The sequence below is a fragment of the Morone saxatilis genome, unplaced genomic scaffold (assembly GCF_004916995.1).
Source record: "Morone saxatilis isolate NCDOM2014 unplaced genomic scaffold, NCSU_SB_2.0 Contig7, whole genome shotgun sequence".
NCBI lineage: Eukaryota > Metazoa > Chordata > Actinopteri > Moronidae > Morone > Morone saxatilis.
Window position 1 is genome coordinate 9,859,091 of NW_023340246.1, and position 18,352 is coordinate 9,877,442.

Genomic DNA, 18,352 nt, shown 5'->3' on the forward strand with positions numbered 1-18,352 from the left:
GAACACCCTGAAGCCTTTTATCAGATCTACAAATAGCCAGGACTTGTCAGCAGCTAGCCATTAGCAGATCACTAGATTTTATCAAAGGAGGATCAGAAATAATTGATTTTAGTTCAGCTTGGTCGATCAGAAGGTCAGTTGAGTTATTTCATTAAGGTCTGCTCTTTTCTCACAGTTTGTTTCATAGTTTTTATCTCCAGCATACCAGATAAAATTAATTAAACATGGAAAACCATATGAACTGGTTTCCTAAGTGTCACTCTTAATTTCTTTTTCATGTTTAAATTAACAAGCATGTGGTTGATTTTGGACGCAGTGCAGCATGTATTTATCAACTCTGCAAATAGCAGCGCTCCTGGTTAAATACATGAAAATGGCATGTCACTCTAAGTGATTGGCAGACCTTATCTTCAAGCGCTGCCCCAACGATGTGTGTTCTCTGGTACTCTGCTCCGTATCTGATGTCATAGATTACTGTGCTCATTGTTTTTCCCAGTATCAACACAACTTTTTTTTTTTTCTTCATAAAGGAGATGCCCTTGAGATCACGATAAAAAAAGATTAATTCTGAAGATTAGTTTTTAATTAAAATGGTGTTATAGAAAAACCACTTGACACAAGAAGTAAATGAGAACAAGTTATTTGTTTGGCTGTAGTGTATGTGGTGTATGTATGTGTTCTTTTGGCTTCATATTTACTGTGTCTTGCCTCGCTGTGGAGTAGACAGTGGTGGGCATAGTAAAACAGAAGGAGGGAAGAAAAGAGTGGGAGTAAAGTATATGGCTTGAAAGGGAGACAAAGAAGTAGTAGAGAGCACAGGTAATGAAGAAGTGGTTGTATTGTTCTTAATGATGCAGTGCAGGCATGCAAGCTTTTATTTCTTTTGTCTTAAACTCCCTCCCTCCCATAATTTCTTCCTTTCCTCTCCTTCCTCTTCCACCCCGCTCCTTCTACTGAAGATGTATGGACCATATAGGAGCAGAGGGGGAGCAGTGGAGCAGGGAGCCAGGGGTTAACACCAGCCTCAATAATGGAAGACAGAGATAAGGGGTTGATAAGAGCTGCCCTGCCAATATCAATGAGCTGTCACTGCAACGTGCAGCATATATAGATACGGCACACGCATACACAGCTGCAGTCCACACCAAAGTTTGCTGCAACGAAATGTTCCAGCACTTTTTTTAAAACCTATTTTTGTCTCTTTGGCTTACTCTTTTGCTTCCACATCAGATTTTACTTTAATTAATCAACTGTTCAATGAATTGGTTGAAAATGCCACCTCTGTTTGACGTTTTAATGACTTTTTTAAAAGTAAGAAACCTGTGAGGGGGATTATATCTACTATACTGCACTTGATGGCTACATACATGATATTGTGTTAAAAGAGGCTAAAGCTATGTGTCATAGGCAAAAAGTTAGCATCCCCATCAGAACAGCATTTGTTCTTATATTGCAGTATAGAACTAGTTTGCACTAGTGTTATAAGAGGGATAAGAAAATGTAAGATCAGACTGTTATTTTCTATAGTGTATAGTGTTTGCATTTTCAAAATATAGATTTTCACATAGCTGCCAACTCTGATGCACTAAGCATGGGACTAATGCAATTAACACTTCTCACACGGTCTCACACCACACGCTTATTTTCTCACGCAGTGAAAAACGAATTTAAAACTGATAACTTAGCGATGAGAAAAGAAGACACTGACAGCGTACAGACGGACAAGACAGAACAACAGCAGCGCTGTGCTCCCCCAGAGCCCAAAGTAGACAGTTTGTGTGACTTTAGTTGACAGACCGCTCCAACATCAACACCTTTCTTGTATGAAGAGTTTTGCCTCACTTTGCTTTGCAATTTCACATCTATGACAAATTGAAGTGTCCATAAAAAATACAACATTTAACGTGATTAAGACAGGTTAGGTTAGATTAATTAGGCTCACCAATAATTTGATGCCAGAACCCCCTGGAGGTGTGTGCTACAAATTTGAAAATCAAATCATCAAATCATTATCATGCATTGCTCTTATTTATCAGACAGTGCCATTAGTTAATAGCTTAATTTAGCTGGCAAGGTGTCGGAACAGGCTTCGGAGTTTTATGAGTAAATATCTGGGAAAGCTCCTCTGACATAATGAGAAAAATATGACAAATCTAAAAAAGTTCAGCGAAGAACTTCCCTTCTCTTCTATTTCTAGGCTGGTTTTCTAGTTTAATAAATTTTAATTTTATTAATAATTATTATTTTATTTTAATTTTATTTATTGGTGAGCCTAATTAATTTAACTTAACCTGTCTTAATCACATTAAATGTTGTATTGGTTTTGATGATCCACAGTCCTCTTTCTGAATCAGAAATACTTAAAATAATATTGATCCCTAGGGGGAAATATGTTTGTTTTTCAATGCAACAGTTCAGATTCTCCTAAAGGTCTAATTTTTACTCCACATTTCAGCAACAAAATGACCCCATAAATTTACTATAATACAGGAAAGCAGTCTCTAAAATATTTTTTTGAAGATCACCATATACCCTGGTTAGGTTTGGTCTCCCGATTTAAGCTTGGAGTGTAGAAAAATATGCTGTACAACCAAACTTTAAAATGAATAAATACACCAACCCTCCACACTCTTTAAATGCTGAGTATCTTATTTACCTTTAAAGAAATGTCACCTCTCCAAATAATCAAATACACCTTTTACATCTGCCCAGTGTGAAGACGAGAGACGTGTGTGTGTGTCTGAGTGTGTGATGGAGTGATTATGTGTCTAATTGCTTGTTGAAGTGGGCTTGTTTACAGCTTTTGTGCCATATTGGACCTGTTAATCTAGCTGTGTTTGCTTGCAACACAGTGTGTTGATCCCCGATTTGCTCACTGTGTATGTATGTGTGTTTGTGTTTGCTCACATGCGTCACAGCCCACTTTTATTTTTATTTTTTTTGGCTTCACAGCCTCTTCTTCTGTCACTTTCAATCATGTCGCGCTGTAAGCAAGGACTGTTTGGTGTGTGTGTGTGTGTGTGTGTGTGTTTGTCCACGCTCAGTTCAGTGCACCACTAAAGTCTAGGGACAGCTTGGATGGAGGGATGGGAAGCAGAGCCTTAGGGAGGGAGAGAAAAGGATGAAAGGAGGAGGGAAGGAGATAGTTGTGTGTTGTCTGGCATTCCAAAGAAGCTTTATGATTTAAATGATAAAAGAAGGCTTGGCCATGCATTATGCATTAGGCATTGTACGTGTACGGTAATTCCAATTAAGCTCTCAGCCGGGTTTAGCTCAGGGAGAGAGAGGGCGGAGGAGGATGTATACAGGAAATGAGAGACATGCAGACCAAGAATAGAAAACAAGGGTGTGAAAAATTGACCAGACCAATCAGGCAACATTTAGTGTCCGCTGAAAACAAACAGGAAAGACAACCTTGGCTGTCTTTCACAGGACGAGACAGCAAGAAATGAGAAGGTAATAACAAGAGTGAGAGGGGGGTTGGACATCTTATGGCTGCAGTTTGATGTGTGAGTTCTCTTGTCACGCTGAGTGTTTGTTCATTCACTCACTGCACACGCCAGCTGAGAGCGCGAGCACAAACACAAGACAGAAGATGCCTCTTGTTTTCGCTTCACTGAAGAGACAGGCAAAGTGTTGTTTGAACCTTCAGAGAAAATTTTGAGGGGCTTTTAACCTCATAAAAATACACCTGCGCAGAAAAAAAAACAAAAACCATAAACTGCAGGACAGGTTTTCATGTTCTTCAAGCTGTTGACCTTTGAGAAAGAAAGGGTGGCATGATGGATGTATTCCCTCCTCAATCAGATTCTGTTTGCGATGAACTTTTTGTAAAGACAGGACCTAAACAGACCTCTGGGGAAAATCACAGAAAGAGAAGGAAAGGTGAGGATAGGGGCAGTATGGATGGATGGATGGATTGTTGGCTGTAGAGTCGACTCGGAGGATAGTGTACCTGAAATTTGAACCGTGACGTTTATGGTGCACTTCGGCTGCAAATGTCATTTAAATCATAAAAAATACAAAAACACATTTAAAACAATCAAATTCGTCAATTTGTGCTCTAGTTTATGAGACCAATTATATGTGAGAACTCTTCATATATGTAAAACACAGTTAAAATGTAATAGCTAATAATGCTGCAAACTGAGGGATGGTTGGTCATTTTGTCATTTCCTTCCTTCCTTAGAGTTAGATGAGAGGAACCATAACACTCATGTCTTTACGCTGAATATAAAGCTGAAGCCAGCAGGTGGTTAACTTAGCTTAGCTCTTGGCATAAAGACTGGTATGCCTTATACTCATATGCCCCGCCCCTTAAAATCAGATTTTTAAGAAGTACAGAGAATTTTTCCACTTTCAATAGTTTAATGTTAAAATGTCCTTCTAGTGTCAAACTCTGCCCAAACATCATTCTGCTACGTGAAGCTCAAGAAAGCAAATACACTTTCACACAACACGTTTCCCAAAATGTTGAATTATTCCTTTAATTAGAGCTTGAAGTAGTCGGAAATAGTAGTAAATCAGTAATTGAATTAGTATCGTCCAAGCAGGGGCATATCTAGAGAATTATTCATGGTTGGCAATAGGGTGACTTTAAGGGGTGGCAGAAATATATGATGATTTAATTACAAACAATCACATATATCAATATTTGCTTGAAAAGGCCCCCAGATGAAGATATTACATTAGATTACATTAGATACATTAGTAAAGCATTGAATAGCAATATCTAAAGGTGGCATTAGAAATGAATAAATAGTTGTTTTTTCCCAAAACCTCAGACATCCAAATACAAAATTAACACAAATTAATGCATTCAATTTGACACCAAACAGGGATTACATCTGGGGCGGGGGGTATGTTTAGGCAGTGATCAGCTGTCTACCATATACTGCATGCTTAGAGTAGGTGTGAGCTGTGGACGAACAGAAGTGCCTGAAATGTGACAGAGCTGTTCGTGCTGTAAAAAGGACATAAAGTTATCTGCTCCGCTCGGATATCAAGATTCCCCTCCATCCCTCCATATCTCTATCTGCTGCTCCTTCACATCTATTTTCAGCTCGACTGTCAATCCAACTGACTCTAAGACTCAAATCTGCTGTCTCTCTTGACACCGTCAAACTGTAATACCTTGTGAGGTGTGTGTGTGTGTGTGTGTGTGTTGTGTGTGTGTGGGTGGTGTGTGTGTGTGCTGTGTGGTGTGTGTGTGTGTGTGTTGGTGTGTGGTGTGTGTGTGGCCTGTGTGTGAGCATAGAGAACCAGGCCTGGGCTCGGGTGATATTCTGTGCTTTTCCTCTTTTCCATAATGGACTAGGAAGTGTAGGAAAGACAGAATGTGCACATAATGGTCCTCTACATCTGTACACATACCATTTAGCCCAAACTCATGGGATGTGATAATATATGTTTGTTGTTACTTTCTAAACTGGCTTCCCCTGCAGTGCCCTGCAGGTGTGATATCTAAAGCATCCACAACACCGGCACCTGCATTTCCCTCCTTCTGATGGCTGATACAGTGATACATTTCCATCAGAGTGACATAAATATGCTCTTATTTTTGGATGTCACTCAGTAGAGATTTCCGACCAGTGGTTTCCACGTGTGTACCGTGAAGAGTCATTTGTATTTTGTAGGTATGAGCCCTCATTACAGCCAAACACTGCAGAGGTGATTTCAGTGATTAGCACGCCTTCAGGTCAAATCAAGTCAAATGAATTTGTACAGCCTTTAATCACTTTAATAGGCCCAAATGGCACCACAAGGCCACATTTAACGACGTAAAAATAGAATGAAGAATAACTCCAGTTTATTAAATATTTGGTCTTGTAGCGATGCTAGTGGCGGGGCTCTAAGGATGGCAATGTCAGTCCACCAGTTGGGCTTCAGACGATATATCTCAGTCAAAACTATTACATGTATGGCCATGAAATTAATTTGAAATCTTACAATTCATGTCTCCTTCAGGATGAATTGTTATAAATGTTCCTCTGACATTTCCTCTAGCACCAACAGCAGGTCAAAATGTCCATGTCTAATACTTTGGTTCATGACCAAAATAAGTTGTGTTTAGTTCTAATTAGCAAAGGTTACCATGCTAACAAACAACGCTCAGCATGTTTAATACAATAAACATAACACCTGTCAGCTTTGTCATTGTGAGCATGTTAGCATGTAGCTCAAAACACCACCAAGTGGCTGTAGACTCTTAGTTTGAATGAATGAATGAATGAATGAATGAATGAATGGATATTTTATATTCGTAACTGGTCATTTACATGATCCATCACTTATAGGATTATTCAGTCACCTTAACTAGCAACAAAGCAAACATTCTGACATGTTAATCCATCACCATCTAAGAGCACAGTAAATAAACATAATACCATAAATAATATCCAAACATAAATATAAACCTCCCACAAATAACACTCCAGGAGGAAGGTTGTAGATAAAAATACAACACATACACAAACATACATAACTGAACCAATTCTGGCTTTTCCACATTTATTCTACTACAACAAAAGAATGAATGTTGTTTTCCCTTATAATAGTTATAGTATAATAGTTGACAATTAATTTGCTGTTCATCCACTAATCGTTTCTGTTCTATCTGTAAGAGAAATGAATACCCAAACGATCTGTTTTATACATCCAAATTGGATCTACTGTGCTTGCTGTTGTTGTGTGCACGCAGGTTTTTCGTGTCCACTTTCTGACATTCACTTTTGCTTTTTAGTCTTTCTAAACACTTGTCCGTGTCATCATCTTACCATTGTGTTTCTTGCCTTGCCTTGACTTTATTGTTGTCTTGTCAAAGTGTTCCCAGATGTCAGGAGATACTTTGTTGAGTACAATATCATCATAACCAATGTAGGAGTGATGGCCAAAACTTAGAGATCAACAATTTGATCATATTTTGTCCGTACTTCTGAGAAATTTGTGTTCCTTCATCTGTAAACTTTGAAATCAGCTTTGTGAAATATTGAGTTTTAAAATAGGTCAGTGTTCACTGCTGCTCAAGAAATCCCATGTAGAGCAGTTTTGTTCTCTGGGCGTCTTTGAGGCACCAAAATCAAAAGTTTGAAGCTAAAGTGTTAAGTTGTTTTGAAGTGTCTTTCCTTGGTTCTAGTGTGCACTTGGCTCTTGGAAACAGTTGGTGCACTTAAAAATGTATGTATCCGATGCTTTCAGTGCAGTCCTTTCTCCTCTCCAGCTCTCACCCTCCATCTTTCTCCATCATATATTTTCCACACTTCCAAGCCCTCCCTTCTCTCTTGTCTTTCTTTCCCTTAATTCTCATTATAACCGGATGAACTCCTCTGTCTCAAGACTCAAATATGTTCCTGTTTTGTCTCTGTATGATTCATCTGGTCCCGTCTGTCAATGGAAGAGATAAATTAAGCTATTAGTCATGCGTGACATACTGTTTCTCTACAACTGTAAGTATATTTCAACTCTCTCTGTTTCCCTTTAATATCAAGGCAGCCATGAACTTGTATTGTATTTAAATTGTAAATGCATCCAGATTCAGAAACCATGAATGTGCTTTTTCAGATCTGCTCACAATACTACAAGGTAAAAGTGGAAAACATGATTCAACCTGAGGATAATGTCATTGTCAATGACAACCGCTGAACATCTCATAGCTCTCATGTGAGACGTTCAGGTTCACTAATATTCGTGAGTAAAGAGATTTTTTTTTTCTGAATTGTCCTTCAAGGAGAGAAAAATAGAGCAACGCCAGCACAGAGATGAGAGATTCCAGAGTTGAGGGAGAGAAATTCATCCGGGTCTGCTCCCCTTCTCTACTACAGAATAGAAGACATGAGCTCCACATTTATAATTGATCTGCCTCAGCTCCAGAAATACCCTGACAGAGACTCGCTGTTGTCCGTGTGTGTGTGCACACATATAGTTGTGCAAGTGCAAACTTAATAATAGAGACAGCAAACAGGTGAGAGGATGCAGGATAGATGGGCTGAGTCACAGAGAGAAGCAGAAAGACGGCCTCTCAACCCCAGCACTCACTGAACCTCGCTTCCCCATGGCCTATAAACCACTCACAGAAGCCCCAACAGCTATTAGCTGTTTGAATTTGCATGCGATTCATTGATGTAAAGAGGCGGAAGATGGGATTAAAATATTACGTAAAGGACTGTTTATGGCTGTATGAACATGTGTTCAGAATTATTTTGGTAACTGAGAAAACTGCAAAGAACTGCAGATGAAGAAGAGAATAGCTTGTGTGTGTGTGGTGTGTGATGATAGATAATAGAATATTTAGAAAAAATGTGTGTGTGTAAGCATGTGTGTAAGCGTGTGTGTAAGCGTGTGTGTAAGCCATGGGACTGATGGTCAGCCACAGGGCCAACACAAGATTTGACCACTCTGACCTCATCAGGTTTCTTCAAGCGTGGAACATTATAATCCCGCAAAGCCTCCAAATACTGCTGCTGCAGCAGGAAGCTACAATGCCTCTTGTTTCCACAGACCACTGCCACTGGTAAATCTCCAAATCTACCAGTCACTGTTTTATCAGCCAGTGGGTGTTTAGAGTATAATAGGTCTGCTGAATGGTAGCTCGTTACCTGGCAGACAGACTGGTTGCATATTTGCCAAAGTTCTGGCTGTTACTTCTGGCACATATCCACAGGATGGAAAAAAAAAATGCAATCACAGTTAAAAGTGAAAGTAAGTTTCTCCTGACTCTTATCACCAAATGTGTGTTTACTCTTTCTCCTCTCTTTTTCCCCCCCAGGAGAAAGCTTCCTCCTGCGATTCAGAGCTCCTCTCACTGCTCCTGGATGCCGGGCTCCTGGTGGGCTGCGTCTCCTCAGCCCTGTACCCCCTGCTCAGCTCCCACATGCTATCCCACCAGCAGGAGGGAGGCTGGGACGTTGAGAAAGCCGCCGCTGAGCTGCTGGCGGCAGGCCACGGGCCCGAAGCGGGCTCCCTGCTGCTGGCTCACCGCGGAACCCACCAGGCGCAGTTCACCTTCAACTCTGCCTTGGCCGTTCTCAAGAAGTGGCTGTGAGGGGAGGAAGAACAAGGTGTGAGGGAAAGAACGTGACGTGGAGGCAGTTTGGAGCGTAGCCACGGACCGCGGTGATAAAGCAGATTTAGAGAAGAAGAGTGGGAAGGTGTTGAGAGAGGAGTGGAATGAGATTGGATTGAGATCTGAAGAAATTAGTGCAAGGCAGGAATAGAAGTGATATCAGGCCATACTTCTGCATTTTGTTCTGTAATTGGGTTTCGGGTTCATCAACTGAAGACACAGCAGCTGCAGTGTCTGCCTTGAAGGTATAAGAGCGGATACCTTTAATACTGAAACATCTGCTCAATTAGAAACACAGAAACACACAAACACAACCGCTTCTGTCTCTCAGTCATGAATGAATGTTCAGACTGAGGGCTGATCACAAAATTCACTTGCTGCTTGCATTTATTTGTGTGTGTGGTTGTGTACCATGTCCTATTGTGTGATAAAGTAATTGAGCAGTAGCTGGGAAGCAGTGGGTGGATATTAGCCTATTGTTCCGTGACAGGTTTGCCTCTTTGACGTCCCACCGTTAAACACCCTGCCTCTGCTCCATTGTTTTCTCCCTAATAATGTCTAATTAATTCCTTCTAAACAAATTAGCCCCACAGCTGCCCCGCGCTGTGTGTGTGTGTGTGTGTGTGTATGTATGCACATCTACTGTATACGAACACCCAGCGATATCATGTGGAGCTAATGAAGATGAGGAATAAACATGTATGTGTGTGGTTACGCACACAGTGACGTTGCCGGCATGTTTCACTTTATGAAATACAGGTTTTCTTGTGTCCCACCTTTCTGAGCTGAAATAAAGAGATGTATTGACATGAGAATGAGTCCTCGTGTTTTAATTTTAGTCGTTTCTTTATAATGGCGCTGGTGGTGAATTCCACAGTTGGGTAACATTTAAGTCTTTGCAATCTTCTTTATTCTTTTTGTCCAAAAAGATTTTTCAAAGTCGACCTCCGTTAACATTTCAGTGAGTTTTACTTTTCTTTTTAATGAATGGGTTTTACAGAGATTTGCGTTCCATCTCATAATGAATGCACTCAAAACATTTGCATTATAATTACAGCATTTCCACATTGTTCCAAGATAATTACAGCCCTCTGACCCAAACATCCAGTGTGCCCTCAAATGCACTTTTAGTTTTTCTGCACAATGATTTTAAAGCAGTTTTGTAAAGTGTTTACATTGGTCAGCATTCATAACTCCATAGAGGGATTGGAGTGACCAACTGCTTTCACCTTTGGTCCGAATGGGCTGTTACCAAATACACAAATTTTTCTACTGATTGCAAACGGGCAAAAATTATTTTTTGAGAAGTTGGTTGCAGGCGAAAGGAGAGAAAAATAATTTTCTAATTTATCTTGTTTGTACAAGATAAATTAGATAAATTGTTCATTGTTAGAAGTGTGTTTTTCAGACTGTGTGTTCAGAATAAAACTAATGAAGTGCTGGTGACTGCAGGTCCCCAGAGCTGCCAGTTTTGTTTTGTATGTGCACTAAAAAAAAAAAAAATCTGCCCTATCAAAGTAAAACATCACTTTAATAAACAGTAGGTGGGAATACAGGGTTTGGATGGTGATTAAGCAAGAAAGAGCCACTTTTTCCTCAGAATTTTTTGAGCTCAGAAACATTTTAATTTCATTTTTCTTTTTTTTTCACATCTGCAACGTGCTGTAGTTAATTATCCAGATGCATCTTGTTGAAAACTAGCTATAACCGTTCTTGATGGCTACCTTATGGAATTGTGGCACCAGTGGCTTCAAGGCCCATTTAAATCTGCTCAGGCAGTAATAAGCAGATCATGTTTCCATATTTGCTCGTTAACTTTCTCCTGCTGTACTTAATCCCTTAATTTAATGAATAAACTTCATAATGATTTCAGCATGGCTTTTTCTGTAAAGACTAAAGACTTTTTTCTGTTACATCCAAGGACTAAATAGAAGTTAATTTCTTTTTATTCCCCACGGTTAAATTGCTATTATATATATTTAGTTTGAGATCCCCTTATCTTTTTGCCCCATGAGGGCACAGTGGGTTTTCCCTGCCTCACCCCTCTGTCATTGGCAATACTTTTAGGATAACTAAAATAAGAATATAAATGTTTTCAATATTGTGAAATATTCAACAGTAATTTACTTTGGCAGGCAACATTTAAAACAGCTGCTAGAGCAGAGCAGCTTGCGTCAGGCCAGAAATTGAATAAAGGGCTGTTGCTCGGAGGTATTTACCCTGACAGCAATATTGCTGTGTTTCAGGCCCATATATAAGATCGGGATGGGGTGGGTGGTCTATATATCAAACTAGAGAGTAGTGAATCTCCCCACCTGTGGAGGGGTAGAGGAAAATGAGACAATACTTCTCTCAGTGATATATGAAAATCCAACCAGACACAAAGCTATCAGAAGGGCTTTTTGCAGGCTGGCTAACACTTAAGGAAGTGTCAACATTATACCATAAGAGGAAAAAACACTGTAAAGATTAATGGGTCAATTTCACAGGCCTCCACTCCTTCACTCATATGTCTGCCATTTAGTGCTATTCTAAGCCAGTGTCAGACATTGATACTTATAAAGATGACTGGGCTTTGCAGTCTTAAGAAAATCCACTGATGCTCATTCCCTTGTGTCAGACATGTTATCTCAACTCTGCAAAATGAATTAAATTGGTCTCAGATAGTAATCGATCCAAGTTTGGACATACCCTTGGGCTACAGCGGGAGTCCGTTTTTAGCCCTGGCCAGCATAAAATCATAAAATCTCTTTGTGCTAAACTAACAAGATTACATGAAGCCTCATTGTAATCAATCTGAGCTGTGGAATCCTCCAGTCATCAGGTTGATCGAATCAACACCAGCAGGCTCAGACCTTTGGCTTTCAACACCGCAACAAAGTGGTAGATTTCAGATAATGTTTGAGCAAAAAAAGACTGTGTCAGGCTAACGTTCGGCCAAAAGTACCTGACAGACAAGTAATTATACACCTGTGTGTAAGAGAGTGGCACTGAGAACAGCCATTTAGGTAAATCAAAAGAATGAAAATACGTTGAAATCTGAACCCTAAAGGAGGTGAGGTGAGGCTGGTAGAACATTAAGACAGAATTTGATTAACATATTGATAACAGAGGGAGAGAGAGAAAGAGATGAGATAGCTATAAAAGGCAAGGAGACAGGGGAAAATGAGGAGCAAGTGGATTATCACTGCAGTATTTTTTTGGCACAGTGTTTTGACCCGTTGATCCCGATAAACCCAGGGGACCACTGTTTTGCGTGTTTGCTTAAAATACTCACACACACACACACACACACACACAAACACACGCACACACAAACAAACCTGAAATGCCAAACAGCCTCTCAGTCATGTCCACACAGCATTTGCATCTTATTTCTCAGCACACTTTCAGCAAGGACACAAGGGGGAAAGAAATCAACCAAGGAAAGTTTGGCACACATTTTCTATATGATTACGCCTTGCACATGTACTTTCTATGTGTATTATGACAGGAGTGTCGATTAGTGACGATCCCTAAAAGAAAAATCACCTGATTCTGCAGTTCACCTCAGCTGTTTTAGCATCTTTAAGCTCATTGTTTCGGTTTTCAACCGCAGCAAGCAACTGTTTTCAGCAAAAAAAAAATTAAGATGTTAATATTTACTGTATGCTACCTGCCTAGGACCAAAAGGCAGAGATAAAGTTAGCACCAAACTGGAGAAGAAAGTACAGCATTTGGCAGCTAAAGAACTAAAAGTTTTTCTTAGAAATTTGTGGAACAACCACGCTAAAAGGAGAGCGAATTTGCCAGGTACCAGAAACACAACTATAAAAGAATGGCAATGTTGCTTTGTGTCTGCAGGATGTATCATATATATTAACTTTATAAGGTGATAATATTTCAGTACTGCCCCCAAGTGGCCAAAAAATCCGTCTTTACAGGTTTAACCAAGCAGATTTTGCCATCATTTTGTTGCTGTCCGAATTTCAAAACTATTTTTTTCTTTGTTGCTATCAGCTAACATTTTTGTGTGAGAATTAGCAATCTCCACCCCTCCAGTTTTCATCAGAACTAGCTGTGTAACAGGTCCATCCATTAAGCTAATCAGGAATCCCACTATAGATAACATCCATCCAGATTTCCAGCCATGCTCAGTGTTCTTAAGATCTTTACCTCCAACACTGTATAGTATGTTCTGATACAGCTCATGGTGACTGATGATTGATTTCCCAATTATTATCTCCTGATTGTAAGTATTGTGGGTAAAACATGATCTGGTGCATTTGTTTGATCTTGTAAGGTCTTAAATGTGTGATGGGAATGTTTTTGTGTGTTCAAATACAAGTTTGATGAGAGTTTCCTAAACCTTTCTTCAAAATAGACTTGTCCACTTTCATTATGTTCCCTAACACCCTATACATCTCTTTTGAATATTAAAACCACCAACATTTTTTCTGCAGAAACTCTATTATGCATATTATGCATAATATTCATGCTTTTAAGAACTCCTAAAAAGTTGATGCTGACAAAGCCATGCTGAGGATTAAAGGGCTCCTGCCTGTTTGGATCTAAGTCTTCCAAGTTCCCTTTCAGCTTGCACCACCCTTTCATGATAACTGAAAAAAAATTTCACTTTTATTGACTTTAACCTTAATTTATCATTCAGTCTGACCTCTTTACTAACACATTCCTCATTCACATGGAGTAGTGCTTAACATGAGCTACATGAACACACAGATATAGCATGAAAATGGGCAGGAAATATTCACTTCTGCTAATATAAAGGCAGGATTCACAGGTAAGATTAGTGATGAGAATTGCAATTTACAAGGGCTGGCTTTTTAATGGAGTTAAATAGTGAGATGCTTTTCTACAACAAGTCTTTTGGGCTTTGCTTGTGTGCACAGACAGACTCCAAGCAACTCTGGGACTTGTTGTTAAGGTCTACCTCCCCTACTGCTGGGGTTTGGTAAACAGTGTCACAACCTGTCAAGTGTCAGCATCCTTTTTTTTAATCTGTTTGACAAAGCTCTCAGAGCAGACAGTGAGCCATCATCGCAATCCATCCAGAAGGTGAGAGGGGGGGAAAGGAGAAAAAGAATTTGTGTCCCCCCAGGGGGAAGCTGAATGAGAGAGGATGTTACAAACTCTCTCCTCTGCTGAAGAGAGGTTTTCTCTTTGAAACAAGGCATTTAGCTTGCGCCTATGAGTCCTCTCCAGAGTCTACAATATGAGAGAAAGAGAATAGAAAACATGAAAGGAGAGAAAAGGAGTAAAAAATAGTTTGCATTCCAGGAAATCCCTCACACGCCTTCCACCTTGTCAACAGACTGAATTCTGGGAAATCGTTCACCCTCCGAGGCCATGTTTGTTTCCTTTACCTCTCTATTTTTCATCCATCCTGTCTTACCTGTCTTTGACCTGCAGCCTTACCCTCCACAGAGTGACTGTGTCTGTCTAGTAAATCCTCTACTTGTAGCGCCCTGAAATACACACACGCATGCATACAAAACAAAACCCTTCTAACAGATACTTTAGGAGTAAGACAGATTTTAAAAAGAGAGTCTTAGTATTGAATATAAAGAATGTAATAAAACGAATGAGGTGGGAAGTCAGAAAAGCAAGGGAGATGGGAAATTACTGAAGGTCAAACATTATGATGACTGAAGAGAAAGAAGAGCGAGAATTAGAAGGTCCTGACTGACGATAGTACTGCAGGATTTGTATCACATGGGAGGGCTTTAGTAAAACAGAATAACATAGAAGGAGAGAACAAGGACGTTGGACCAACATTATCGCTGTTACCTTTTTCACTGCAGTGCTAATAGAGGTTGCAGCTCTGATGTGAAAAGGGTAACAGCAGAAATACTGTTTTTACTAATATATAAATTCAAAAGTGGCTCTTTATCACAATTTGCTCTTTAAAACAAAAGTGTTTGTCTTGTCTTTGATGTTTTACTTTATTCTAATGGACAAAACAAGTGTTAAGTTGAGCGGTTGGCTCATAATTAGGCTCACATTATCAGTTTCAGGGTAGTGGGCAGGCATTTAACTCAGAGGTCCAGGTGTGTTAAAGGCTCCCTGCAGAGTTTCCTTGTAAACAAACAAAGATATGTTTCAGTCTTCCTCACTAAAAGGCACTGCTAACTGCAGATGCTTGAGGTAAGCCCCACCACCAGCCACCAGCAAGCCTTCACTTTCTTCCATTAAGCCATTACTATTTTCTTTCACCCACACACACACATTGTGTTAGAGAGTGACCGTAAGCACTGAGCTGACCATCAGTCATTTTCTTAATATTACTGGAGCACTCGTCCAGGATCTGTTTTTCAATTACAACAGTTCTAGCTTGGGAATTGTTGCTCTTTGTTTGTATAGCTGAAGAGCTGGTGACATACTGGCATCCTTTTCTGCAAACAGAGGTGCTTGGAGTTGTATTTGCCTTGTCGAACAGCTTAGAAAAGTGTGCATTCAGAGTGGGTTTATGCTTTATTGACTGATGCTAAAACATATAGGCTTCCTCTTTGCAGGGCCTCTGCAGCTAGCTTTTCATTGTGTATCACTGCCAGCATTTTACTTGTTGCTGAGGCAGTGAAGTTAATTGAGCTAAACTGAGTTAATTGTGTTATAGGTAACTTCGGAATATTGGTGTTTGGGTAGCAGCTGTAGTGGCATTTTTCTGACTGAAGGCTGGGTGCATTTTGTAGAGGCACATTCAGCATTATGTTGCCTGTGAGCACTGCACTTATTTGATAGTTGGTCAAAATTAGAGTTGTTTCAGTACCAATACCAGTATTGTAAATTCTTCCAAAACTGCCACAAATTCGGTATTAGGTATGCCTGTCTGTGCACCAGCTACCACCTTTCAATTCATTAGCTCCAAAAGCAGACCCTGCTTCCTCCTGGCAGTGTCCTGTTCACCATTTTCCCCCCAGGATAGCAAAGTGAATGAAAATGATTTTGGATGTAGTGATTTGTCTACATATTAGCCTTGTGACTAGATCCCATGATCGAGCAGCAGGAAAAATAATCAGTAAAAGGATGGAAGGAAATGACTAACTAGAGTACTAACTCTTTCTCTGCAACAAATGACCAATATTAAAAGTCTCTGTGATAGTGTTTTTACAATCTCTTGGAAACGCTTGACATTTCTAGTTTCATTTTCAACTTAAAAATCAGTTCGACTTAAATTTCTTAAATAAGTGAAACATTTTGCCAGCAGCATAAAGTTCTTCTCAAAAGTTGAAACATGGCAGAATGAGGCCGATCGCTGCACAACTAAGACAGAAAATGACACATGATTTGATGGAACTGATGAAATGAGTTGATTTGCATTGTAGATATGTGAATTTAACTCCCACAGCTTGTGGAGAATGTGATGGATTGTAACATTTAATAATAGATCAATATGGCAGTGATTCTATAGAAGCAGTTCTGTGCTGCCTGTGTTACCACTATGCAAATGAGAATTACAGAAGTAAAAGACACCTTACTCTGCAAAAAGCTGCTGGATGTGATAAGACTGGAGCAACACTTGAGAGAAGTGTATCTGTAAGCATCAAATGTTTCTATAACAGCTGTTTTATTAAAGTGAGGACGAAATAAAAGTTGGTAATGGGTTCACATATCGGCATCAACACCCCATCCTCTTTTACAGGCGCACACATATTCACATCCCCCAAGCTGTTACTGACTGCCGTATGTTTCCCAAACAGGCTGGTTGCTCAGTTGTAAAGGAGAATGAAAAGAGAGAGAGAGCTGGAGAGGAGGTAGAGAGCGGGTTTGAGACCTGGGACAGAACAGTGTGGGTGGAAGTGCAGAACTGGGGATCCAGAATGACTGGAAGATTGTTTGTGCGTGTCTAAGGACAGAGCTGAAGCAAAAAGGAAAGCAGGAGATAGAAAGAGAGAGGACGTGAACCGAGCAGATCTGCCAAATCGATACAAGCAGCAGGGGAGATGTTTACATTTTTATTTTTTTTTCTCAGCCCTGCTGTAAAAATGAGTGTGCTGTCTCTTTTTTTCAACACATCAAACACAGAAGGGGAGGAGTGGATGGAGAGAGAGCAGGAGGAATGGAAGGATAGATGGAGGGAGAGGAGTTGAAAGTTTGGGTAATACTTCAGTAAAAGTTTTATCAGCAGAGCGCGTGTTTGGGAGCATGCATGTTTCTGTGAACGCACGGTACACGGTACACCCACGTGTGCAGAATATCAATTCTGCCCCCCCCCCCCTCTTTCTCTGTGCGTGTGTAGCATTTGCTATCTCTTCTCCTGCAATCAGACATTCATTGATGGCGACCTCTTTGGCTGAATGGAGCAAATTACCAGCAATTTTTATCTTCTCTGCTCCCATGTTCGAGCTCTGCTACACCTTGACTCAGCCAATATCAGCACCAACTGCTACCATTGAACACACAGACCTCACACGCAGTAGAAAGTGGAGTTTAGGAGACCTTTTCTACCTTCCTAAGTGTAGGCAGGATGATTAGGAATAGTTTCAAGACAGTGGGACGGTTGTGTGTTTTGAGTCTGTTTGCTGTTTATGAATTTTTAAATCTGTAAGGTCTGCATGTGTCACGGATTTCAACAGATATAATTAATTACATAATAATGATAAATTGTGCAACAGTACTTTTTTTGTCCTTATTTCACTTGGAAAAGGGAAACATTTTCAAGACAAAAATGAAAATTTGAAGATCTACTGTCATTAAAAACTCTGCTGTGCAGCCAAACTATACTCGAAGCGTCAATCAGTTCTTATTTTTAAATACTAGTGTTGATCCCAAAATTTGCAAAGATAACTAATGTGTCAGGCTGAATTTTGTGTTTACAAGTGATGCACATAGAGAATAATTCCAGTTGATAAAATGATGCAGTCATAAAAAACATGGTGCCGTGGGTTTTAGCATTTTACTGGGTGTAAACATCATACAGTTTCAGTGAGGAGTTGAAAAGGAATACGTGATGCTGTCAAACCTTAAATAACCTTGAGGGTATTTATAAAATATGAGCAAAAAAATAAGTTAAATAAGGTTAAAGCCTCATTACAAGTTTCAAATCCTAGGTTTTTCTCAATAACATTAAATATTCAAGGCAGAAAGCACAGAAAAAATATCTTTAGGTATTATATTGGTTCAGCTAACCAATCTGCTAATCAGCTAATCTGCTTCATCAGGATTGTGTGGATGTGATTAACTCATAAGGAAAGTGAGCAGTAGGGTCATTTTCTCATAAGACTCAATACTATCTGATCTATTTTTGGAGCCAATACAGATTTAAGACACTTCCCCAGCGACTTCACCTTTCAC

General features: G+C 39.8%; 1 protein-coding gene across 1 annotated transcript in view; it reads left to right on the forward strand.

The window, feature by feature from the left end:
* The window catches only part of nbas (NBAS subunit of NRZ tethering complex), a 138,189-nt gene extending 128,316 nt beyond the window's left edge, over positions 1-9,873 (forward strand). Inside the window, exon 52 of the mRNA XM_035679126.1 lies at positions 8,765-9,873. Within this exon, the coding sequence (XP_035535019.1) occupies positions 8,765-9,040 (276 nt within the window). The 3' untranslated portion in view covers positions 9,041-9,873. The remainder of the gene's footprint in view (positions 1-8,764) is intronic.
* Positions 9,874-18,352: the final 8,479 nt, after the last annotated feature.